Raw genomic sequence first — 27,894 nt, 5'->3', positions numbered from 1 at the left:
TTCATCTCCAATTTTAAATCTCTCTTGTTCAGAGTGTTCCTGAGACACACAGTCACATCCAGAAACTCCTTTTTGAAATGCTATATTCCCTACAGCTGCATGACATCCCATAACAAACTAAATCCAGCTTTGCATAAAATGAACTGTCTCGTTGAGTATCATGAAAACAAGGTGGAGAAGTAACAAAGAAAAGTAAATCAACACTGTGGCTGATATGTTGTGTTTTAATGATGTGGGTGAACTCTTGTGATGAATAAAATTAGGTCTGCCACCTCCATTTTTTCTGCCAGAATTCCTGTGCCTCAACCAACTATATGGAAAAAGGAAATCCAGCAGGTGAAGTTATTCACTGCCTGTGTCTATATGCTGGGCAGACTATTACTAATTGAATTTCTCACAAGCAGCAAGAACCTTGCCCTCAGCAACTATGTTCTTTAACATGAGATTAATAGCAGGCCAGACAAGAGGAGGAAAACATATTGGAATGTAATGATAAGGAGTTAGCACAAACAAGAAAGAAGTAGTAATCCCAGCAAAGGAAGAATGGATACCAAAACTTATGGAATATGCAGAAATGATGAAACTTACTGGAAGAATAAGAAAGCAAGATAACAAACCTTTTATAAAAGAATGGACATGGTTTATTTAATATTTACAGATAAATTGTAAACACTGGCAGGATTATTGTAATAATCTGCAGTTTCATATATATTTAAAGAAGATAAATAAATGAGCAAATTAAATTAATTAGGATATGCAGAAGATATTTAAAATAAATTTAAGGAACCGCATAAATTGAAATACTTTATTGTCACTTGTATACAGTGAGATTACACAAGCACTCCCTACTCAGCTCTCTTAGTCTTAATTCCCCTCGATTACTGACACACACACCCCTAACCCGAAAGTCAGTTGCCCTGTTGTTATCTTTTCATTCAGTAGCCTAACAGCCCATGGATAGAAGCTGTTTTTTTACCATGTTGGTGCGACTAATCATGCTTCTATATCTTCTGCCCAAGGGCAGGAGATCAAGAAAGTACCGGCCAGAAAGAGGGGGAAGTCAAGTTTTGAAATGTCAAAATGATTGTAAAATCAGTGAAATGCATAAACCTGAAAAGTATATATGTATGCATGTATGAATGAATGCATGTATGTATGTATGAATGAATGAATGAATGAATAGGAGTTAGCACAAACAAGGAGGATTGCCAAGGACAAGTTTGAGAGAAAAAGATAACAGAGTATGCAAGCCAAAACCTGCTAAAAAGGAATGATTGAGGATGACACCTTAATATGATAATGGGAGTTTCTAAGTAGAAAGCAAACTCCAAATATGGTGTATCCAATTGGAAGGCCAGGTAGAGTGTCCATGAGCTGTTAATGCAATTTACCTGATAGAAGAAGAGTACAGAATAACCTAAGGGCATGTACCGTGGTCAGACCATGCTTGTGGCAATAGCCTCATGGTTGACCAACCCAACATTGTCTTAATGATTAATAAATCTTTGTTGAGCCTACCTTGTGTACCTGACTCCTCTTTCCCAAGAGGCTTTCAGAGGTCTACTTCAAGAAAGGAAGCCTAGGAATTTTCCTAACAACAGCCAATGTCAAAAAAGGAATGAAACCAAACCAAACACCCTCGATCCCCACTCCTCACAACTGGACAGAGAGTCTGGAGAAAGAGATGGAATTTCTATAGACTACAGCAACTCCCTCTCCCCGACCCCCCAGTCTTCCATGATGCTGTACAGAACACACTGGTGGGCAAAGCTGGGTGACGCTAACTCTACCCTGCTCACTTACCCAGCTCTCAGTGATACAGACCAGATCAGCCTCCTCCTCCATAATCATAACTCAGAGCCAACCTGGCATTCAGCAACAGCAGCTGCAGACCCAACAGCTGGTTGATAGGACAACTGGAACTCTGCAGGTCGGAGGAGGGGCTGACACATGACAGTCACTAACTGCCTGTGCCGTGTGTCCCTTACCTAGCCTGCATCCCCTAGCTCAGAACCACTGCAATTGGGATCAACCCTGCTCCCCCCCCCAGCTCCTCTCTTCCCAGGCACAAACTACGTCACTTACTTTTAAAACAACAAAAACCCCAAATTTAAAAACACATTAAGTTAAAAGCCGTTCAAAAACAATTTAAAACATTTTAAACAGGGCAACTAAAACAGCAACAGAAGGCCCCCTCACCAACAACCCCCCCTAAACCATACCCCAGCCCAAGAATCTGTTCGGTCACCCTTTGTACTTTGAACAGCCACGTGTTCAGCTTTCGGTTGCAAGAGTGAGTCAGGGCCCTGCCCTCCCAGGCTAGGTGGAAAAGGCTTGCAAGGAGGGGAACAGGCCCACCAGAACTCAAAGCAAGACTGCCTCACATGAACGCTCCCTTGTTTCCTACAGAGCTTCATTTCATCCATGAGCGCTTGCACCTCTTATTCGAGAACGCTTCTGAATGTGAATCATTGAGGTGAAAAGCTGCTGTGATTGTATGGACACATGAAACAATATTGGCAAGGTGAAATCTTGCAAGCTAAGACTTTTGAATCACATCTCTGCAAGTGTCTTGTGCCATCTCAGTTCCTTTCTCCCACTCAAAATTCCCACCCATCAATCAGTGCAATTTCAGCATTCGCAGATATATAGGTGATGAAGTGTTGATGGAAGCATACCCAAAAGATATTGACCTGAAACTTATTGATGAACTTTTGCACTTTCACCTGTGCATGAGACAAAGCCATAGGCTTACTGCAGAGCATTCTCTGTCTCATACAGACCTTTATCAAATTATATACAAGGAAAAAATTCAGATGGCCTTTCCTAACGTGGAAGCAATTTTGCGGCTATTTCATAGCTTTATGGTCACTTTATGGAGAGAGGAGTTTTTCAAGATTCAAAAGAATTTAAAATGAATTAAAGGCCACAATATCTCAAGAGAGGTTGTCCGCACTGAGCATTCTGTACACTGAAAGTGACAAACTTAGACAAACAAATTTTGATGAAGTTTTCTGAAGTCCTTTAGAGAATAAATTGTGAATTGCAGAATTTTAAATACCCAAGGAAAGGGGCGGCCGCCGGCAAAGCTACGCAGCTCCCCGACTCGCTGGGGCGCCTCTGAGAGGCCAGCGCCCTGGTGCAATGCACCAGTAAGCCCAATAGGAAAGACACCTCTGTGCACACACTTACCTCTGCAGCAATTTGGAGGAAACCCAATTAGGGAAAAAACCCTTCTCTGTACAAGTGAAAAGCCTGAATAGGCTTGAACCTCCTTATCTAGTTCAAGTCTATAGCAAAACGACTTCTCTAGATTTACTGACATGGAGGAAAAGCTTGCCACATTCACTACCGCCCCTTTGGCTGGCTCCCATAAGAGGTTTTGCATGCTACTGCACCCAGTTAAGTAAAAGTCAACTGCACACCCACTGAGTAAGATTTGCAAAAGCTTACACAGAAATGTCACCACTGAATCAAATGTGGAAGGTTCAGGATATTTATCAGCACCAGCAGATAGACACTCACTATGATAATGGTCAGTGAGGGCAGATGCCTCCCCCCACTCCCTGCCCCAAACAATGTCCCCAGGAAAGATGCAGCACATTTTTTCTATTTGAAAGAAGAAGACCACGAGATTTCAAGCCACTGGTGTGCCAAAGGAATTTGCCCCGAGTCCAAAATTTTGGGGCCAATTTTGAACCTCCACCCTCTCTGAAAGGGCAAAGAATTCATATTCTTCAGATCAGCACTAATTCAAGTATTCTTACTTCCAGGGTTTACAATGTGCTGAAAGCAGTTATTGGGTCTTTAAGGGCACTTTCTACTACGATACTGTATTTTGCTTGACTGGAGGGAGTAAAGTACCTCTTACATGCTCCAGTTCTGCATGACACTAGAAATGATATTTCCAAGGGATAAACCCTCCATAAAATCCACTCTGTTTGATTAGATATTTCACAGCTTTCAAACTGATCAGATTTAATTCTCGCTTTCAAAGAATATACATTCCAAACCAGCTGCAGACCTAAGTCAGGCCTTCACAAGGATTTCACAGAGAAAGGAAAGTGAAAAGGAGTCTCAACTGATGTCTCTATCAAGGACAAAATAAGCAACGGTTCCCAGTTGTATGAGTTGTAGGTAATGCAAGATAAAGAAATGTATTTTTATGGTTTTTTAATTATGATTTAAATAAATTATTTACTTTCTATAATGCTTAATATATTTAAAAATATATCTTAAATGGTGTACTTAAAATATTACTAAAATACACAGTGACAAATAAAAAATGTACATTAATACAAAGCTACTAAAATATATAAACCAATATCAATTCATTTTTTCTTCTTACACCCTCCTCCCTCTCCGGGTTCTCACTCAGGGTCCAAACAAACTCTCAGCTCACCACAAAAATTGCACAACAAGAAGAGATCCTGGAAACAGCAGACATCACCCTAGTCTCGCACTCTAGAATTGCTTTTTATTGGCAAGTCCAAGGTGGATGGTACTTCCTCGGGGTTCCCTCAGCTTTGTCTTATTCAGCATTTGGGCATATCCTGAGTTCCTCCACATCTGACTTAAAAGATTATCACATGTAAATTTAGTTGCCAAGTACAGGATACCCAACTCCAGTGGGATTCATCTACACAATTGTGATTTGAAGGCAAATAGCAGGCCGAGGTGGCAGGATTCAGATAATGGCTCACTATCGAAGTCTTTCCCCCATTTTGCCAAGCAAACAAGGTGACCTGTTCTCAGTCCTTTTCTCACTAGGATGGGCAAGGTAAGAAATGGAAAAGAACTCTGGGGGAATTTCTCATCTCAAAGTCCTCCGTTTCCCTACTAGGTGGCATTAGCTAAAAATATGATTTAAACCCCAGACTTTCCAGTTGTTAGCTTGCTCTTCTAGCTCCAAAAAGGCAGCACTTCCCCAGTGCTCCTCAGGACGCAGTACCCTTCTGATTCTCTTTAAGAACAGGTATACTTTCCTGCTCCAGCCACTTCCACTTCTAGTATGGACTTATGGCAAAACTTTCAGCTCATTTTTCTATATGTTTCATAAAATAGTTAGGGAATATTTTACTCTTTAATCAAGGCGTGTGTGTATTTTGCTGCCTGCCTAGATTGTAACTTTCCTGTCTGAAGCAGTATTTACCGGTATATATATTTGTCACTCCTATTTCAAGCTTTCTTTGTTCCTCTGTGTGAGAGCTTCTTGTGAACATAAAAGCTAAAGGGCTAACACATATCCATAACAAGCGCAGGTCATAATTCCAGCAAAAGATCCTAAACCTCTCAGCAGTGTGTATATGAAAATACATGAGTGCTGGATGCATACATGCGAGGTCCAGGTACACACTTGTAACATTCACACAGTTTAAAACTAAAGTCACCAACTGAAAAGCAAAAGCACACTCCATACTGGAATTTGAGCTGTACCCAAAATATAAACTGAAATTCTTCTATTGTTTATGTTTGGCAAAACTGCTCTATATTAGGCTTCCATAGCCAGTTTTAAGCATCATGGCCATAAAACCTACACTCCACATTTTCCTCAGTATTATTCTAAAACCATCTGTCACATAAGCCTGCACAACAAGATGGCAAGAGTCAATTTGGCTGAAACCTTCATACTTCTAGAAGGTCTCTCATCATCACAACTGGTGCCTGCTATTTAGCCAAGTAGCACCTGTTTCACCAAGTGATTAGGAGCACAGGGAGATAAGCAGGCAGGGCATCTGAAGTCTCATGAGAGAAGATGGAATGGCTTTAAAAGACAATACTGAGATAATGAATACTTTAATTACTGCTTTCTGATTCGGTTCTCTAACAATAAGCCGCAACGTAGCTGCTGTTTATTTTATTTTATTGCCTGAAATTAACCATTTTTCTGGACTCAAGTCTTTTTACCATGACATGAATATGATCTTCCTATGCTTGCTAACTTGGTGTCATGCACTGGTAGAAGACAGATGAATGGTGGGAAACTCCCAAAGGAAGAAGGTTCAAAGCCCGGGGAGTGTTGGTGGGACAACAATGAGTGGTCAGAGGGAGAGGACTGGGAAGAGGAGGTGATGGAAGCTGAAGAGGTAGCAGGGCTTAGTGAGCTGGAAGAGTCTGTGGCAGAGAGAAGTGCAGAATCAAAGGCAGAAGCTACAGCAGAGAGATAAGTCAGCCTGGTGAAGAGGCATGGATGTCTCCCCCTCCTGCTGCTACAAGCTCCCATCCCTGCCTCGTCTCTCAGAACCAGAAGAGGAAAGGTTGGCTTCACACAAACACAGTCTCCGATTGCTGGGGGGGGGAATCATGGAGAGGAGGGGACTTAAGACAGCTGTTGGCAGGTGGCAACTTTCAGTCTCAGCAACCGATCCATGGGGCAAGACCTACCAGGGATGAGCTGCACTGCTCCTTAGGCTTGACACTCTGCAAAGTCTGTGCAGATCATGTTCTTGCTAATGAAGAGTTAACTGCTACTTGCACAATGTGATTTACTGCTGGCTCGCCCCTGACCCTTGGGCCTTGTCCTGAAAACACCACCCACAATGTAAGAGCCTTAACATTATGCCAATGGCTATTACCACTAAAAATAATACGTAACCTACATTACCCATTTGCCTATGAATCATTCACACCCATACTTGCACATGGACATATATACATATACATATACACACACACCACAAACACATGTGTGTGTGTGTGTGTGTGTGTGTGTGTGTGTGTGTGTGTGTGTGTGAAATTGTTTTTTCAGGTTTTTTTTTTGGGGGGGGGAAGAGGGACTTCTGATAAATTGGAAGGCAACCTTCAGCACCACAACTTTCTCCTTCCCCAGAAAAAAAATACCTTACGAGTTCCGCCAACACAACATCAGAACACCTCTTTTTCAATCCCTGCCCCTTAAAGCCCCGTTCACCCTTGTTCATTTCTTTAAGAAAATCAAGTGTATTTTGGAACACGATCAACGGATTCCTTGACACAACTTGTATTTTTACAGAATGAAAGTGTGGTAGAGGATCAGTGTTATTTCGCTATCTTGCGGTTGGAACACTGCAGGCAGAATTCTGATAGCAGCTCTTGAAAGTGCTTTTATTGCCAAAAGTCCCAGTGAAGTGATTGGGATATCTGAGAACAGAGTGATTTATGAACGCTCCTCTTAACACAGGCCCATCTGGAACTACAGGCATGCATTGGTATTTAAGATTCCAATTTAAGCCAAAGAACAGGTTCACAAGCAGCACATGAAAAAGAATAAAACTCCATGCTTGATTTTTATTTTTATTTGGGCAGTATTTCTTGACATCTGGCAGCACCTTAATTTAAACACAAACACACACACACACACACACACACACACACACACCCATTTAAGGGAAAGCAAAAGAGCCAACTGCATGTTTTTCACACACTGACACCTTTTATCTGCTTCTAACATTTCTTGTGATCATGGTGAATTTTTTATGCAAGGTGGCAGGAGGTGGGAGATGGAAGGTGATTAGCAGTAAACAGAAGACATATGAATAATGATACAGGGGAGATATATTTGCTGCTTTCTCCTTGGACATCTTTTATGGCTCCTTTAAACATTGGCCGCTGGCCCAGACATCGATTACCCAGCTATTGCTGTACCTCATTATGGCTGTATCTTCCATGACTTTTTCATGATGTCTCTAATGTCCTTTTCCCAACAGAAATGAAGTGATTACCTTTCTACTGATAAAGCTGTTACAGTAATGGCATGAATCTATTCACCTACAGGGAATTCAAAGCCGTAGCAGCTGCGCTTAAGTTCTTATAGCTTTGCTTCTTCTCTATTGTTTGACAACCTTACAGCTTAACCATTTTTTAAAAAGTTTTCTTTTTACTGGAGAAAATGTGGCTATTACACTAAGAAAGAAGCAACACAAAATGCTCCCCCCCACCCCAAATTTTACATAATCCATGATAAACATCAATCCTGATCCAATTTTGGATTCATTTTAGTCATACTTTCCAAATGCAGAAATAACAGTGGAAGGGGCAATCAAAATGAGCAAGTGGTAGGTATACTTCCCTAAGGATGTCAGACTAAAGCCTTTAGTTTAGGTTGAGGGGAGGAAATGAGACTTAAAGGGAGCAAAGGAAGGATTTATAAAATGATTCATGGTGTATAGAGAGGGGAAATATTTATCTCCTCTCTCTTTATACTAGCACTGGGGTCATCCGGTGTAATTGATTGGCAAGAATTTAAGAACAACGAAAGTACCTCTTCACAGCACATAATTAATGTATGGATTTTGCTGCACAGGACGTGTGAATGGCCACAAGTTTAGATGGCTTTAGAATGGGATTAGATCCACCCATGCCTGCTTGTTTCTTCAGTGCAATTCAAAGTGTTGTTTTTGACCTATAAATAGCTGCAGAACAGGTAATCTGGAGGACCAATGTCCTCCATATAACCCTGTCCCAAAATCTTCCACATAGACACTTCAAGTACTCCTGAACTAATGCATGAGAGGTCATTCTCTGCAGAAGCCCTCACTTCGAGAACTCCTTCCCCCAGGAGATCTGTGCGGCTCTTTCACTGGCTGCCTTCAGAAGGTCAATTGGAGACGCTTCTTTTCAAAACCAGACTTCTGAGTCCACCTTGATATTTTAGCTACTGTGAGTTTTGTCATTTCTTATGGTTGCGTTCATATTATTGCGTTTATCTAATTTTACTGGGCTGTATCCAAACTGCAGCTCTGCTTGCACAACAGTGCACAGCAGAACTTCCTCTTCTCCTCCTGTCCCCTCCAGCCCACCAGGAGCCATCAAAAACAGCTCGGGGGGTTGGGGGACACCATACTGTAGAACCCACAGAGCCAAACAATTCTCCCCAAGAACCACCTTCTGGAGCCAGCCAGCCAAGACCCAACTCAGACAGTCACCCCAGAAGGATACCATGCATGACAGTAGTGAAGGTGGCTGAAAACTCTAGGAGGATCAACAGCTGCCATCTCCCAATTTCTCTAGATACTAAGACATATTACAGTATATACTGCACACAAACCTGTTGTTTGCTCCAACAGGCTTTTGTTTACAGGTAGGCAGCCGTGTTGGTCTGCCGTAGTTGAAAAAAAATAAAAAGAATTCCTTCCAAGACCAGCTAAGTTTGTTATTGGTATGAGCTTTCGTGTGCACACAAAAGCTCATACCAATAACAAACTTAGTTGGCCTCTAAAGTGCTATTGGAAGGCTTTTGTTTGTTTGACAGAAAAGCAGACTGTGATTGGTGTTCAACCGTAACCCACCCACAGTTACGCCACTTCAGCAACTCCAAGCTGGCTTTGCATCTGTGTTTTTGAAGGTAATCACATGTCAATGGGTTCCTACTCCCATTATCCAGGGCTATGGGCCATGCATTGTTGCAGCTGATGGGAGCTGGATTCCATCAACGTCTGGAAGGCTGGTGACCCACCTACACCCTTAGAGTGGTGTTGAAGTTTGGGGGGAAACAAATTGGAGCAGAACAAAAAACCACTGGGGGACGGGGGACATGTCTGGGTGGGGTAAATTAAACATTCTCTCCTTTACCTCCTCACCTTTCTAAAACTGCTTTTTGGGACAAAGGTGAAACAGTATCTGTCAGGACATTGTTACATGTGTTTGTATGTCATTTGATCAATGTTTTCAGTAACATTTCTCTCTGGGTATTAACAAGAGGGATGGGTGGGCAAAACAAATAGAACTTTCCTGGAAACCCTTATTATTCTGATGGAACTTAATGAGTTTCTATAGCAAGCAGATATGTGTACCTGTTTAGGGGCATGATAAACTGTTTTGGCCACCCATCGAGCCACTGCAACCTCAGGGTGTCATGTCTCAACATCATTCATTATGCATTATTGCATAGCTTCTTATTTCAGTCTAGGGCATTCTGTCCAGTGTGCTTTAATACATATGAGGACAATATCTCTTGTGAATTAAGGGAGGCCAAAAAAAGAGAGGGGGGAGAAACCCTTTCATTATGACACCGTTTCTGAAATGCATTAAGGAACAGAGGGATCCACAGAGATAAAAAAGCAAGACATCAGAATTAAATAATATAATGTCGACTATGAGAGTACACTTTTTATCTTAGTATTCTGCTTAGTAATTAAGTTAAATGAAATAGGGAACTAAGTGACATGCTGTGCTTGTTGAGTAACTGAATGGGAGAAATGAGAAAGCATTTTGCACAAGTCTATCTCCTATTTCGCAGTAATAATGCATAATGATCGCCCCATAATGTTGGGTGGCTTGCCTTTCATGCCCTTACTTTTGTAGTGTTGGGCTTTGAAAATAATTTGCACAGAAGATTACAGCGCAAATGGAGTTTTTGTGAATTAATATAGATCAGATATGCAACACAGAAATCAAGGGAGTCAGTTTATAGCACAATCTTCTGCATGTTTTTTCCTTGGAAATGAGACGATTGCTCACGAGTTAAAGTGTTTATGATTGTAGCCGTAAGTTTTTAACAATGACATTTTATAGTAACATATATGCAAAAATTAAAGATTTTGCAATTGCAACTTCTAACAAGTAATGTTTGAAGAAATCCATTTCCTCCAAACTGACAACTACTAATGAATGATTCAAGCCTAACTAGTGGCAACCCTACATTTTTGGGGCCCTGAAAGCTTGAACTTTCATGGGGGCCCCTTCACAACCAGCAACAAGGTCTTGGAAACCACTGTTATCTTCTTCAATGGAGTTGTTCCATGACAGATGACCACACCTTTACAACATCTGTGCTACTGACTCTCAGACTTTGGGATTGTTGAAATATATACAACAACAAAACAACCAATTTGAGTAATGCAACTTAGATGGGGTCTACTAGACCCAACATTTTAAAGCAATGTGGACTAAAGGTCCATGAATATAGGACCCTAATATCCATGAATAATAATAGCTTAAAGGTCCCGAGCCAGGGCTTTTTCAGTGATGGCTCCAACCTGGTGGAATGCTCTGCCCCACGAGACTGGGGCCCTGCAGGACTTGATCTTCCACAGGGCCTGTTAGACAGAGCTATTCCACCTGGCCTTCAGTTTCAATTAGCCTGATCCTCTATTCCCTTTGCCCTTTCCTCTTCTATGAAGAAACCCTTTCTGGGACCCCAAATTTAAATTTATTGATATTGATGCTGCATTTTATGTTGTCTTTTATGCTGTTTTTAAGTCGCATTTTAATCAATGTTTTATATTTGCTGTTAGCCGCCCTGAGCCTGGTTTAAACCGGGAAGGGTGGAGTATAAATAAAAAAATATTTATTTATTAAAGTCACTTCTGGGGGCACTCTGGAATTAGGGGCCCTGATGCTTAAGCTTCATTAGTTTCATAGTAGTTCCGTCCCTGAGCCTAATGGAAGACTAAAGCCTGCAAACCAAGGACTGAAAGTGTATATAGTCTATCAATTAAATAGGCTAAGTGCAATGAAATGGACAAGGGAAAGCAGAAGCTACTAGCAGCAAAATTACTGTGTGATAATAAATGTATATATACAGTTCTCATGAATAACTACGTTTTATCACATAGCGTGCAAACAAATTGTGTCCTCCATCATGGAGGGCACATGTTGCGGTGAGATCACCTAAACTGCCTCCCTGTTGTGGGGTGCGGGGCCATTTGGATAGTAACAACACCCCATTGGATACCCCTCAGTTGCTGGGGTAGAAATTTGGCCTGTTGGGTAGTCTATTGGCTACCGAGGGGCTATTTAAGCTGCTGCACATTGCTGGGAGCTTTCTCTTTCCTGCGACGTGCATCGGATCAATATATTTAGGGCTGTTCTTTGGCCTTGCTATGCCTGTTTAGGGGTCGTCTGTTTTGGAGCAGGGGCTCGGTAGGAATTTTGCCATTTGGCTGTTGCCATTTGGTTTTTGCCTGTGTAGCAAATCGTCACAACTTTGTAATGTTGGCGGTTAGGCATTGGTTCAATGTTTCGTGGAGAGGAAGTGGTTGGCTGTGTCTGCCCCTCCATCGCTGCTGCTAGAGAATTCCGTTAAAGGAATCCAGGGGCTTGCCTTGCTTTTGTCCAAACCCTGTCAAGGGGCTAGGGCCACGCCAGAGCATCTGGGGTGAGCTGCGAGATCAAAGCCAGCTTCTTGCTCCCCCAGGATGCTTTCCCTTACTGACATATGGTGGTGCCCAGTGTCAGTCCTGTTCCTGCCACTGTGCAGGTTCAGGTAGTCTGGAACCAATGCCTAAACAACCACTCACATGCTGTAATCAATAAAGTTGTGGCCAAAATTAATGCCAAAAACCTTAAACTAAATTCTGTGTCTATTGTGTCTTTATTTTGGGGGGTGGTTTTGGGGGTCTTCACATGCAAAAGAACTATCTGGGCATTTTGGTGAATTAATGTCAGCGGGAAAAAGCTTATTTTTGGATACATGGATTTTTAAAAACTTCATACCCATTTTAAAAGACTATTTAATATGTACTTCACCTTTTTAGAATCCTTCCAATTCCATTCTCTGCTACAACTATTTATTATTATGCATTGGTTCTACACATTAAATATTTTCCTTAGTTTTTTGAGAAATTTCTTATGAAAATATGTTACTATAAGTTATCAACGAAAGAAGCACCTTGTTTTGCTCCTAGTTCCAAGTGATGCTTTTCTTCCCAAATGCATATAGACAGCAGTCCCCTTCACAGCTAGATTTGTGAACAGCACTTTGAAGGATATTTTAGCTCCTGCAGTGACAAAGGCCTATTTTCCAGAAACAAGTATAATTCACTAATCTGATTTATGAAGCAATCTCCACAATTTAATAAAATAGCATTGCATAATATTATTACATAGGGCCGTGTATCATTGTTGAGAATGCTAAAATCTTTAACACTTGGGAAAATCTGGATTATTACGTTTTATGATGGAACAAAGTAGATCAGGGTAATTATCCCTCTTGTTTCATTAAAGCTTTATGCAACTGTGAGAGTTTAATGCTGCTGTTATTTTTCCCACTGTCAGAAACTGTTCCACTGCAAAATCTACAATTCTCAATAAAGACAGAATTAAGGTATTAACTTCACACTGGAGTAGTAGTGAGTTATGTGCTCTAATGTTGCTGCGGACTACTCTGTATCTAGCCAAAATTCTAACCGAAAAATGTTCCTCTAGCTGTTTTCAAGTAGTTATGAATCCCAATGCGCCAGGAGTGAGAGATCTATGAACCTCCAAAAGTTGTTTTAAATCAACCTCTATTAGCCCCAACCAGCATGGGCACTAATCAAGAGATTATGGAAGCTGTAGTCCAGCAACATTTAGAGGACCACACGTTCCAAAACGCTGCAATAAATTAGTTGTATAAATGTCTGAAAATGAGATGGCTTGTTAAAAATAATTTTAGCACCCTTTAAGAGGTTATACTAATTTCCGTGACCCTTTGGAAAGGTTATGTTTGTTAAAGCTAGTTTTAAATTTACATTGTAGATCTGTCCAGCAAGGTACAAGCAATAAAAGCTAGGGTCAGCCAACCTAATAAAGGGGTAACTACACTTTGGCCCAGTTTGCACATAACACCAAACCTTAGTAGATGATAACTTGGTTTATTACCTCACAGAATAGACAAAAGCACCAGAGATAAATGCCAAGCCTGGAAAGTAGATTGAACTGGTTTTGTCACACTTCACTCACAACTTTTTGAGAGGTGATTTCTTCTTCTTCTTCTTCTTCTTCTTCTTCTTCTTCTTCTTCTTCTTCTTCTTCTTCTTCTTGTTTTAAAAAAGGTAAAGGAGCCCTGGATGGTTAAGTCCAATCAAAGGTGACTATGACATTGCAGCAATCATCTTGTTTTTCAGGACGAGGGAGCCACCATTTGTCCCCAGACAGCTTTCCAGGTCATGTGGCCAACATGACATGACTAAAACACTTTTGAGGCAACAGGACACCATGATGGAAACCAGAGTGCACGGAAACACTGTCTACCTTCCCACCGCTGTGGTACTTAGCGTACTGGGATGCTTTCAAACTGCTAGGTTGGCAGGAGCTTGGACAGAGCAACAGGAGCTTACCCCATCTCAGAGATTTGAACTGCCAACCTTCTGATCGGCAAGCCCAAGAGGCTCAGTGGTTTAGACTGCAGTGGGTCTGGGTTTGCACATAGCACTAAGTTCTGGTTATGATCAACTGAAGTTTATAAAAGCCAGCTATGAAGCTGGTTAATGAGCACCCTTAAACCATAGTTTAAAAAATCACAGTTAAACTGCTGGACTGGTTCACACAAAACAAGCTTGTAGTAATAGCAGCAGCAGTAGTTTTTATATCTTGCCTTTCTCCCAAATTGGAATTCACACATAACACTAAGCAGTGGTTTATTAAATTCCTTACAACATTTTAAAAACATTGTTATATAAAAAATGAACTAGTTAAAAACAATAGTTAAAATACAATAAAACACATTTAGAATCAGCATTAAGATATCAATTTCTCTGATAGCAACCAGTCCAGTGGTCAACAACTTCTGCACCTACATTTGACAGGTCTGTCTGAATAGGAAGATCTTAGCCTACTGGCAGAAAGAGGGAATTCAATAAACCATTGCTTAGTGTTATGTGTGAATCAGGCCAACTTGTGAAGATACAAATGTTTGTACGGTTTCCCCTCTCTGGCAAATAGCCAATTTTGTGAAGTTAGTGCTTTGTGTTGAAATGATTAAAACCTATTTCCCATGGTGAGCTCTCAGTGTAGCTCAGATCCAATCTCAGATGTTTTTAGGAAAAGGGGAAGACTGGAAATCGTAGTGCAGTTGTCCTGCATAAAATTGAGCTTGCAGACAATGCTGTTTATTTACTACAGATTATTCAGAGCTTTGTTGCTCTGAATCCCTTGTTTTCCATTTAAATGCCCCCCCACAAGGTCTAAGTAAATGTCTATATAAGAGAGATCAATAAATGAAATGTTTTATCCACATGTGGTATTAAGTATGAAAATTTAACTTTTATGTCTTTGTGAAACTATGGATAAAGTTGAATATTAGTTTCCTATATGCTAATTGCTGCAATATTAGTAAAATACACTATTAAATGAACAAATGAATGTGTGTTGTATTTAGTAAGGCAACCTTCATTGAGTAAGTAGATTAGTATTTAATATTTGAAATATTTCTCAAAGTATGTGTGTTTTGTATTTAAATTATTTAAACATGTAATTTACTCAACTATGAATGTGTCTGCAGGATCAAGCACATTTCTTAGCAGCATATTAATATTGGAAAGTGAAGTGAATGTCTTTTCTTCATTTAATGATATTATTTACAGCCACTTAACATATTGAGCAAATAGGTTAAATATTTAGTCTGACACAAACAGAATGTTTGTTAAGCACAAAATGTCAGCAACTGCTTATCCAACACTGTATCAATCAATCAATCAATCAATCAACTATGAAGTGGCCCTTTGCATGTCTATAGCAAAGCATGTGGGTGGCCAGGTGTCCTACTTTGATGATCAGTCATCTCTTTGAAGGTTTCCTCTGTCAGGAGGAATGTACAGTTGGTGAGTCCTGTTTTTAAGATAAGGTAAAGGGACCCCTGACCATTGTGCCCGACTCTGGGGTTGCGGCGCTCATCTCGCGTTACTGGCCGAAGGAGCCAGCGTACAGCTTCCGGGTCATGTGGCCAGCATGACAAAGCCACTTTTGAACTGCTAGGTGGGCAGGAGCTGGGACCAAGCAACGGGAGCTCACCCCGCCGGAGGGATTCAAACTGCCGACCTTCTGAACAGCAAGCCCTAGGCTCTGTTTTTAAGATAAAGAACCATAATTAGAGAGAACCATAGCTGTCAACTTTTCCCTTTTTTAAAGGGAAATTCCCTTATTCAGAATACGATTCCTCGCAAGAAAAGGGAAAAGTTGACAGCTATGGACGGAACAGAGGCCTTGAAGCTGACCATCAAATAGACGGCTGACTGAGCAGCCACACCTCCTCTGAACAGGTGAATTGCTGCTGCCTACTGTAAAGAACAAGTGGAGGGACAAGGCAGTAGGGAGGCTGGCATGGTGTAAACACACCAGCAGGACTGCTGCATTGGCTCACCTGGTGCACTTGCACTCCACTGTCCTCCCCACTGCCTCACTCCTCCTCTTCTGGGTAAGCAGCAGCGACTCAGCTGTCCACTATTGCCTGATCACAGTCTGCACAACTATGGTGAGATGCATTTCATTTCTAATTCAGTTTTAGTAATTATTTATACTATACTATACTATATTTGCAGCTATACATAGAAATCAGCATATACAAATTTTATGCAACTCTACACCCTTTTGTTTAGTTCTATATTTTGTCTTTCTTATTCCTTCTCTTCTTGTTGGGGGGGGGGGGTTGCAGGGAGACGACAACAACAACAATGTGTAAGTCATCTTAGAAGGAGGACTGGAGAAACAAAGCCAGTTGGCCATAATGGTACCAGCAGCTGACTGTTTTTTTATGGACTAAGTTTGAATATGTTGATGAGATTCTAGCTTCTTATCCTTATCAGGCTAAGCTCTACTATAACTGAGCCACAAGGAGCAGACTGGAGTTATGGGTAATGAGTCAAAGGGTATATATTATGAAGTCTTCCTAATGCTCTTCAGGTTCAAAGGCCAATGCTCTAGCATGAGCTACTTATAACTTATAGTAAATCTCATGGAGCAGAACAATTACATCTGAGTTCCAGCTTCCACTGCTGTATGTACTATACCAGATCAAGAAAGGTTAGGTTGTATATGTTCCTGATGGGAACCATTCCAGCAGATTTTTCAGCACTTATTAGGCCATTATTTTGTTTACATTATCTCTACATAGAGGTTTCTGAGATACATTAGCACAACCAAGAACCATACACACTATAGGCTAAGCAGAAAGGATCAGACTTTGTTTGGAATGGCTCCCCATGACTTGTATGTGGAAGAATACACTAAATATAGGGGATAATTTTGGAAAGGGGAAGGGGGCTCAGAGATATAATCCCACCAACCGCTCCTGAATTTCACTTCAGATTGTCAGGCCTCTCCCCACACTTTCACAAACCTATCATGCTGGAGGAAAACAGAAGCCAACAATTAATTCTAAGCTGTCCTACACTGTGGATGTAAAAGAAAGTATAGGGTTTTTATTCCCCCTGATTCCTTGAACTGAAGGAATAATAAAATTCCTTTCACAGATTTTTAAGCTGATTCTCACTCTGCAATGAAGATGTCTTTGCATGTTTGGAGCATACTTCGATGTCTTTGGGAAGTATGGGTTTTTATACCTCATGACATGTTGTCCTGGAAGAATATAAATCAAAACATAGCAATTGCCAGACTTCCCATCTGCAATGGAGGATCAGGTCATGCTCACAAGTCTGCAACACAGGGATCTAGAAATTTAGGAAGAAATTTTGGGCTGATGCATTGGCTGATGTTTTCTGTGCTTACACACACACACACACACACACCTTATCTTGATAAACTGGTAGGAGGGGTAGGAAAGAAACTGGCAGACAAGAGGGACAGCAGTAGGGCAGGAAATCCCCACCCCAATATTGGTCTTTTTGAGCTTTGGAGAGTTCTTGGGAAATGCCTCAGCTTTTTATGAAATTTTTCCAAATGGTTCAGAAGGGGAATTAAGAGGTCTTACAGGTTTCAGGAGTAAGCAGGTCGACATTAATTCCAGTTAGGGAAAATAAACTATGTTCCTTGGGACAACTGCCTGCCACTGCTCACTGCCTATCACCACTTTGCTGTTACTGGCAGATTTGTAGGGGTGCAATCCTTGGGATGATGCACTCCAACAAGGTCTTCAGGTGCTTCTTTCATGCATCCCCACCATCATAAATAAGGGCATTTTGCATTTGTCTGAGCAATATATCTGGGAACAGGATGAGAGAGTGAGGAAGCAAATGTCATTTCATTTTAATGCTTCAAAGCATCACGGATTGCTATGAACTCAGCATGAATGAAGACAGAAATATATTGTTTGTAATGTCACCCTGAGCTTTTATATCCCATTGCATTACATCAGTAATAATTCCCCCAAAATGGTTAACCAATGTAAATACTGCTTTCCCCCTAATTTTCCTCATGCATCCAACACTGAATCAGCAGGGCTAACCTGTCTTAGAATTAGCTGTTTTGGCATCAACTGCTGAGTATCACAGCATGTGCCATCAATTCATCTAAATGTGTTAAAGCAGATCAATACTGAATCTGTAAAGCCATTTGTTCTTTGACTCTACATGGCAAAAAACATTGCCTTAAAAATAACTCAATTTTCTCCATCTGAGACAAAATGGAACATCAACGCTATAAAAGTAAACAGGCAGCACAATGGGCCCTGCATTTGAAAAATGCTGTGTTTTTTTCAAATGAGGTTTAAGTGGGAGTTGGGTTTTTTTTGACTACAGAAAATATGTTATCTTTATAGAACATTTGCTGAATATTGTTTTTATGCAAATTATTATAGACAGAGAAAACATGAAGTTTCACTTGCCTCCGGGGAGAAAGAGGATATGGGCAAGCAATACCCTATATATTCAAAATTGAACAAATTATTAAAGAATGAGGCTGCCATCTTATACCCATTTACCAGAGAGTAAGCTCCATTGAACTGAATGGGGCTTGCTCCTGGGTAGGCATGTATATGATTGGGCTGTGAATAAAAAAGATATGACACATTAGCAATAAATAATGTAAGATCTCATCTAAATTTCCTTTACAAATGTGCCATAGAAAAAGTTACACAGAATAAAACTGGCAGTCCAATCCAGATAATTTTAGCTGAAATATTATTAGCAAACAGCTGGTCTGTGACACAACATCTCACTTTCCCTTCATATCTTTTCTCAAAATTCACCTTTTCTATGAAGGCTTTGCTTAATCTCACAAACCCCAAATGTTGCAATGCAGTCCAAGCACATTTAGTGTTTAAATCATAGAAGAATGTCAAAATAGAGGGAGAAAAAAATGCTACAAAATTTGCAGTGGGGAAGTCTTACATAATCTTGAGGAGGAAACAAGGAGATAATACAAGGTTTATCTTCATTAGCTGATAGTCTGTATTAATAATTCATTTGTTTAATAGAATATATAATAGCATCGTTCCTCTTCAGAAAAATAATAATAAAATGTGGTCTTTGAAAAACAAATCAACAGCAGACTACACCATAAATATTGTTAATAGCATGTCCGTTGTTCACTTTCTGTAATTAAAGACAACATCCCAACAAGACATACTCCAAAAAAGTGGCTACCTTCAGAATTTGTAGGTTTAAATGCACACTCCAAGGACAACTAGGCTTAAAACCTATAACATTTGCCTACAAGTAACTCTCATTGAACTCAGTTTTCAATCAACCTAATTAGTATGACTATCTCTGCTTTCTGTAACATACTTCCGTGCAAAGAGTTACTCTAACACTGTGGGGTCTACAGTACCATACATGGAAGATATTCAAGTACACCAATTCTGTTTATCAAACATATTCACTTTGCGCAACACATCATATTAATACTATTTTCATTTTCCTTGACTATTATGCTGTACTCTTGGGTTTTCAGACACAGGGCCAAATATAGTCACACTCTAGAGATATTGAGTCATTACATTAAGTATACATTGAGATAACCTGCACCCAATTGCAAGGCAAATACACAGCCCCCAGAGGGAAGGGAGTGGGAAAGGACCGGGAAAGAGAAGACCCACCTCATTCCCACTATTCAGTTGCCTCTGTACCCCCACCAATACACACACACCTCCTGGTTTCTCTCTCACACTGCATTGGAGATGAATGAATCTGTCAATTTAAGGTTCTCCCAGTTTCTCATTTTTCCACTTTGAAGTTCAGTTCTTCACATTTCTGCATCCGTTTGTGGTTCACTTTTAACGTCCTCATGAAAATTCATCAGCATTTTAGTGTGAGAATTTCTCCCAGTACACAAATTTCTGAAGGGAATTTCATTTTTACTAAGCAGTTTTCCCTAATATAATGAATGCATTGTTATGCTACTGAAACATGGTTGACATGGATTTATTCATTTCCTTCCATTTTCTCTCAATCCTAATTTCATAAGAATGTGTAAAAACCGTCACTGAGCCATTTTGCTAGCCTTGTTGAAAATATTTTGATGTCCACTGGAATTCCCTGGATGTTTTGCACCTTCCACATTCATCTCAACATTTTCAGGTTAACTTTTCTCCCCCAACCTTGTCAAAGATTAACCACACAGTCTTAAGAGAATAAATATTTGTTAGGGACTTACAGACGGAATTCTTGTGATTGCTGTCTTTGTTAGGTAGCATCTTGACCCCTCTTGATTTTAGTTCAATTGCCTTTTTCACTGTAAAAGAAAAAGAAAAAGACAAAATGGTAGAAATACATATTGCACTCAATATTTATTTACTCAAATATGAAGAAATGTGGATATGGGACAACAGTTTATTTTCCTATAAGCAGTGCTATTTTTCTAGAAAAAGAAGTGCCAGAACTCACCATGATCACCTCACTTATTCTCTTAGAATGGCAATGACATCCACTTGGAGAGGTGCCGGAACTGAGTTCCAGCTGAAAAAATTCCCTGCCTATAAATAAATGTATCATTTAGTCATTATGTAAAATTATTCTGTAGAGAAGTCTTTATCTCCCACGACCAAAAGTAAAGATTCCCAATTGCTCCACTACTAACTTGTTAAATGAATATGCATTTTTATGGATACAGATATTAAGCACTTCATCATAATGAAATAGAGTTCAAACATGTTTGACTTTCTTTAATTCATTGGGCTGCATTTGACCCACCATGCTCAAGTTTTTCATGGTTGAGTGGCTACAGACATTCAAATTTATGTGGCATGTCCTCAACAGTCATCTCAAGAACCCTCAGCTCCATACTTAATCGGCCTCAGCACAAAACATGCACCAACTATTTAGTGCTAAAAATACCTTTCTTTCCAAGCAACAAGACTTTTGCCAACGAGCTTCAGTGATGACAAAGTTTTATAGACACACTGACTAGACCATCAAAGTCAATGAGCATGTGGCAGTACCTTGAGCAGTTCCTATGACATGGGGGAAACCTATTTGTTGGTATTTGCTGTTGTCTGAAACTCCATAGTTGGGAGCAGCTTGAGGGAAGAAAAACACTGGGTGGGGGAAGGGTTAAGTACTCCTACCCTTCATCCCATGGCTTATTTATCCACTCACAAACACCACCTCTCAAAGTGAGTTTTCTTGTGCCAATCAGTCTACTGTTACATGCATTCATGTGCAGTCTGGTTTTTATATAATTGACTAACAAATATCATTAAAACTTAGTTAACTTGTGGGGGAAATGCAGTCAAATCTAACACTGTGTATTATTGCTAGTTAGCATGTGAAAGGGTTAAGACCATATAGCCTGATAGGCTGACTCATACCATAGAAACGTAATTGGTAGAGAAGGCTGTGTGATATAATTTCCGCCTTTTCTCCTGGGAGGGAAACAGCAAAGAAGTATTTCCTGTTCCCACTCTCTCTTTGATGAACAATGCAGACGGACATCTATCCACTCGCTCTAGCATTAGGGGCATGCCTGAAGGCGTTTCTGCTGCAAACACAAGTATTTTACCTGCATTTATTTTTACTGCTGTTACTGCTAAGAACAAATGCTGGACTGTGAGTAAACTATATGTTTTAAACTTACTTTTCAGTCTGTAGCCTGTTTCTTTGACAAACAGGTTAACAAAGGGGGAGATCAGCCTAACAGCTAATTCCCATGCTTTCAATTAAACTCCATAAAATGGGATTTAAACTCTGCTCAGTTCCACATTTTTTAGACACAAGTGAGAAGTGGATCCTTTTGTCCATTAACCCACACATGTGGGTCTGTAGGGAAATAAAATATAGTTAATTATATTACTTCACCTGCCTAATAAAACCATAACTTTCCCCTGTTAAAATCAGAATATCATTATGGAAAATATGGAAGAAATAAGGATATTGGCCAATATTAAATTGGACATCAGTTTCTTAATTTTAATCGGTTAACATGGCAGGCATTTGCAGCAGGCCACTATTTGCCTGCATATCAAAGTACCACACTCTAATAAAGCTTTATTGAAATGATTCAAGTATGTTCCATTAGAAAGCCATGGAAATCAGACAAGTCTGGGGTTTTGTTTTTGTTTTTTTAATCATGCTGGCAGTTTCTGTCAACGTGTTTGAAGTGTCTCAACTGGTATTAATGTTCTCATTATTGAATTTCATAGGAGACATAAAAGCATTATTGCCTTTTTATGTTGTTCTGTCTGTGAGAGACTGAGAGGGTGAGAAATTACAAGCCTTCAACAAATTTCTCTCCACAACAATCGTCTGGTTTTGTCTGGTTTGTCTATTGCAATGTGAGATACTCTATTAATTTTTTAATTATGTGTGTTCATCATTATCTCCCGAGTAGTATTGGGGACTCATGCACTTCTTGCTGTGTGACAATTTACCTCAGCATTGTGCCGAAGGGAAGAAGGTCAATACAGCATTTGATCTCATGTATTGCACAAGAACAGAAATCACCACTTGTGTATACCTGGTTCTATGTCTCCAATGATTCCAAAAGAGTTGCTGCTTTGTGGCACACAGGCCCCAGAACCAAAAAGCATTCCCTACCCACATTTATTACACACACACACACACACACACACACACACACACACACACACAAATTGACCTTTGGGGGGTTGTTTAGTTGTGAAAGGGTTGCTTTTGGAGATCAAGATTTAAAAATGTTGGAGATCCCTGGGTTAGGGCAACATTTGCTTGCAAAAGCACTATAAGTGGAAATATTATTCCATATAATTTATTTTGACAGTTTATATACTGCTTAATTACAGCAGTCTCCTAAGTGGTGCACAGCAAGCTCAACAAATATAACAGAGATAAAATACAAGTCTATAATAACTTAAAACACCTGCAGGAATGCATATTCCATATGTTCTTTTTTTTCACTGCACTTATTTCCAGTTGTGTTAGTTGAAAGCTTTCATTCTCCTGGTTCATTTAAAACTATTACAGTTTTGCATGATTGGCTTTCTGGAACCAGCCCAAAAAACAATTGTGCACGTAAAATGTATTAAATGTGATTATATGCCAACCATTGGAAAGGGGAGGGAGGGAATGTACACTTCTACAGCAGTGCCCAAATCATGTTAAAGATCACATTACAGTGTGAGAACAAAGAGAAAAGCAGGTAAGAGTTTTCTCCACCCTGTTTAAATGTATTTAGATTGATTTCTGATTACTTTTATCTGACAATAAATAAACACTTGCAGTCCAGATACTATTTATGCTAAAGGAGCTGCATCACCCCCATTGATTATATTATTTAACCTGGTATAAAATGTCTTATCTGAATTAGATAAAGAATACATGATCCATTTTTTGAGAACTTTGCGCTGAAAAATATATTCAAAGCATATAAGACAGGCTTCCTCAAACTCGGCCCTCCCGCTGTTTTGGGACTACAACTCCCATGATCCCTAGCTAGCAGGACCAGTGGTCAGGGATGGTGGGAATTGTAGTCTAAAAACATCTGGAGGGCCAAGTTTCAGCAAGCCTGATCTAAGATATCAACAGAAACTGGTTGAACTTGAAAGTATTATTATAAGCCTCGGATGAAAAATATGCACAATAAATTAAGATAATTATATTCAGCAAGTAAGCCTACAACTTTATATTAAAAATAGGCATCTGAAATAGAAAAAAAACTATGGAAGAGAAGTATGAACAAATTAACTAAGACATAAATAGAGCAGATGTTAATTGTGCAATTAATTAATTAATTGTGCTGCTGTTTCAGTGGGTGAGTAATCTGATTACATAATTTTTTGTAATTAGCAGCTATATATTTCACTAATTATTTCATTTTATTACTAATCTATTGCAAGGATTTGACAGAGCTTCAAACCTACTGTACTTTAAAGAAAAACCATCTTCGAAATCTTAAGTGCATGTTCAACTGATTTCTTTCACTACAGAACATCAAGGGTAAATCCAACAAATATTTAGTGTGCATTTTATGAAAAGTTTGCCATGAGCCCCACATCACTGTTGGGATCAGGCCTGGGTTAGCAAGCTCTGATGGAGATTGAAGAAACAGAGGAGGGATCTCTCCTGACTTCAGTCACTTTGGAATGGGGAATAGGGATGCCAGCATTCCCCTCTAACATTCCTAAAAAACAGGAAGTGTCAGTGGAGACGGGGGGGGGGTTATTAGGTAAGGGGGAGGTTGAACTGGAGGCGGCGGCAGCAACTGAACAGGAGCTGTCTTGCCATCTAGAACGAGGTGCCGATTTTGCAAATTGGATTGGACTAGACCAACCTGCACCAAGGGAGGGTGCACTTGCCATTCCAATATTTCCAAAAGGCAGGAGAGTCTCAGAAGTGAGTGCACAATGCCTTGCCTTTTAAAGCTTGGCAGGAGGGGCTTGTTGGAACATCTTCATCACTTCCTTCCAGTTCTGCCCTGCTCCTGAACTCCTGAATTGTGCCTCATGAGCCAGGAGACTGCTACATGCCTGTATAATTACTTTCCTGAATAATGATCTTTTTCTTACTTCCAAGTAAGAGCTTCTGTCTGTGTATTTTGGGTAACAGGATGTACAGACATTCCCAAGTCAAATGGTGAGGGAAGATGATCTGATTAAGCTTACACCCAGTCCTTCTTATGTGAATGGGTTGGCTGAAATGAACGAGGACTAAGTACACATGTAGGAACTCCATGAGTATATTAGAACACATTCTTAGCTCTGGACTGGGCTGGGTGTTTACATAAGAATTGCAATTAAGAGGGGAGGGTTGCATCTAATGGTGTCCTTCTGCAAGTGGGAAAGAGTCCATTCACAGAAGAGTCTTTGGTCTTCTTTTTCACTTTCACATTCGAGACCCCAAGCTACCTTCCACTCTGCAGCACGTTTACATAAGATGAATGGCAAATCAGCAAAACGACGACGACAACAACAACAACACCCCAAAACACTCCCATCTTCTTTTGCTAGCATTGCCCACTGAACAGAATGGCACCACTTGATTGACTACAAAACTACCACAAAACAGATATTTGGGTTTTCCAGGTTTTTGCAAAAAAATGCATTTTACCATAGTTTGTTTCTTTTTTTCCCCCTGTGCAATTTTTCTCCTCTGAAGATTTATTCCTACAGCTTCAATTATATTCAGTGTTTGACTTCAGGATTATCTATTTGCTGAAGTCTGAATTATTCAAAGTAGTCAAACAGAGGAGGCAGATAACTTCTGGAGCATAATGATCAAAACATGTTACGTCTCTCTGACCCATTCTCTGTTATGTGGCCACAATGCATCAAAATTAAACTTTAAACAGCGTGTGGTAGGAATCACTGGCATGCATTATAAACTTAGCCTCTCTTAATTTACACAACTCCTTGGCTTTACTTTTAAACTTGTGGGAATGGTTGGAAGAAAGTTGTACTATAATCATAGTAACACAAGACAAATTGAAAATAAATTCTTGAACCTTGAAGTAGTGCAGGGGACACCAACATTTATTTTTTTATTTACCAAAAAGGAACCCCGGAGGCACTAGAAATTTGGAGGAAAGTCAAGAGGCATTTGCTTTCCAGGTTCTGCTTCAAACAAGCTATCTGACCTATATGAACTTTTCACACAGGTTATGTTCAGCAAGCCAGCATGTGCTTCAATTGCCCTTGCTGTGCAAAGTGAAAACATCAGTGGCAGATATCAAGACCTGCACTGTGACTTTCTTGAAAAGCAGCAATGGAACAACTTCCCTGATGAAATCTACTGCTGCTCCTCCTTTCCCACCTGCTTTTAGGAAGCATGTAAATCCTATCTGTATTGTAAAATGCTTCGTTGTAGAATTTTCATTCCCTGGTGGTCTTGTTTTAATACAGCCTGATTTTTCAATACACACACACACAAAAGTCCCCTGAAGCACATAAACAAATGAGCCAAACCAATTCTGCACAAATAACCGTTCAAAAGTCAGGTAGAGACACGCAGGATGCTGCATTCAGAATAAGTTAAGATTCTGATTTGGAAGTATGAAGCTCTTGCAGACTCTCAGTGGTATTTCAGTGATATATCAGTGGAAACAAAGATAATGTTGTACTAGAGGTTGGGTTGCTGATGTAAAAACAAATAAATAAAATGGTGTACTAGCCCTAGAATTTTCCATTTCTATACCACCCTTCATTCAAGGATCACAGGACAGTTTACAATATAAAAACACAGAAAAACATAGTTTTAAAGGCCATAGATTGGTTGAATTAGCCCAAGGCCTGGAAGAAGAGGAATGCTTTTGCCTGGCATGAAGGTGCCAGGCAGTCCTCCTTTTCAGACGCTGTTGGGATAGTGTACTGCTTGGCTATGTGGTAGAGCTCTGAGATCACTGGAATAGATACAACTAAATTTTTCTATTGATGCCTCTGGGTCAGATCCAGACAGAGGACGTGCTTCAACTGAATCCTTGCACAAGCAGAATGACTTCAACTTTTGAAATGGGACTTTCTCCTCTCTCTTCCCCCATGCACCCTACACCTTCCCCACTGCTCCAGAGGGTGAAAGAAAATCCATAAAAAATAGGGGGTGGGGGGAGGACAGGTGGGGGAGGAGTCCTGTTGCATAACTGGAAGTTGGCCTGCTTACACAAGGATTTACTTAGCCTGTGTTGAATACAATGCTTAGTCTACGTCAAAGAGACTCGCTGAAACCAATGGCATTTAGTCCTTCCCCCTCTAGAATTGACTACATTTGGATCCTGTTGAGATAATATTGTTGTACATCTTTCTTTCAACCATATTGCAGAAGCCTCATTCTTGAATTTTTCTATTCTCCATCTCTCTACTCAACTCATGTTCTCTTCTCTCCTCTTCACGCCTTTCCCGTTTATGAAGGTACAAATACAATCACTGCTTCCCAATAAAACAGAAAATCACAATGGTAGCTGATTGTGTGTGTGTGTGTGTTTTGTGGGGGAAGGTATAAAATTGAAAATGACCTCAAATGAAGCAGTTTTATCTTGACTAGCCAGTTTCAAACTAAAGCTGAAACTTGAGTCTCAGCAGCAACCAACAATAGGTATCATTTCGCTTCCAATTAGCTTGAGGGCCTCAGCAATGTGGGAAGCAATATTGAGTAAAAGCTGAATTCTCTAGATTAAATCTTTCACTTGTAAAGATAGCCTACAACAGCACAGCCACAATGGTGTTTTAATCTCTTTTAATCAATCTTTCAAACATGTGAAACAGAATTAATCCTGCACAGCCCTTTTTTGATCAGATTGTTTGCTTAAGACCATTAGCTTTGTAATTTGTTATGATATGCTTCTTTTCCCATAAAAGTGATTATATTTAGCTCAACAAATAGATGAATTACCAGCCAGACAAAAAGGAGATTGCATGGTAGGGAACACTTCAACTTCAGGTCATTTATTGTTTTGTTCTGTTTTTAAAACACATTACAAGAGTTGCAGTTCTGAACATGAGCTGACCCAATCTTGCTGGATTTATTAGTATCTGAACTTATCTTTTGTGCATCTGGTGGATATGTCACCATGAATACCAGCAATTTGGTAAATTTTGATATACACAAGGTTTATATGAGACAGTCAACATTTACTTTTTTAGTGTTGTTGTGACAATGAAAACTATAAACAAGTACTTGAATATGCACAAATCATGAATCAGGACATTTGTTAAATTTGAGCCATTTTCTCATTTCTCCTGATATTTGAGTCTTCATGCTAATATGTACTGCTTCTGTGGAAAACATCTGAAAATGGTCACTGTAAAGAAAAGCTAGTATAATGATTCCTAGTAGGGATGGCTTTTAAGAGCCCTTCTCTAAGGAGAGGAGAGCTGTTCAAAAATCCACACTGAATGAATTATACCTCGTTCTATTTCAG

At 39.9% G+C, this 27,894-nt stretch overlaps 1 protein-coding gene across 1 annotated transcript in view; it reads right to left on the bottom strand.

Moving 5' to 3' along the window:
• CSMD1 (CUB and Sushi multiple domains 1) overlaps window positions 1-27,894 on the bottom strand; it is a 930,570-nt gene that overhangs the window by 299,022 nt on the left and 603,654 nt on the right. Inside the window, exon 7 of the mRNA XM_033142996.1 lies at window positions 20,227-20,304. Coding sequence (XP_032998887.1) covers window positions 20,227-20,304 — 78 coding nt within the window. The remainder of the gene's footprint in view (window positions 1-20,226; window positions 20,305-27,894) is intronic.

The sequence above is a fragment of the Lacerta agilis genome, chromosome 3 (genome assembly GCF_009819535.1).
Source record: "Lacerta agilis isolate rLacAgi1 chromosome 3, rLacAgi1.pri, whole genome shotgun sequence".
NCBI classification, from domain to species: Eukaryota; Metazoa; Chordata; class Lepidosauria; order Squamata; family Lacertidae; genus Lacerta; species Lacerta agilis.
Note: the sequence above shows the minus strand (reverse complement) of the source record. Positions and strands in the feature narration are given on the sequence as shown.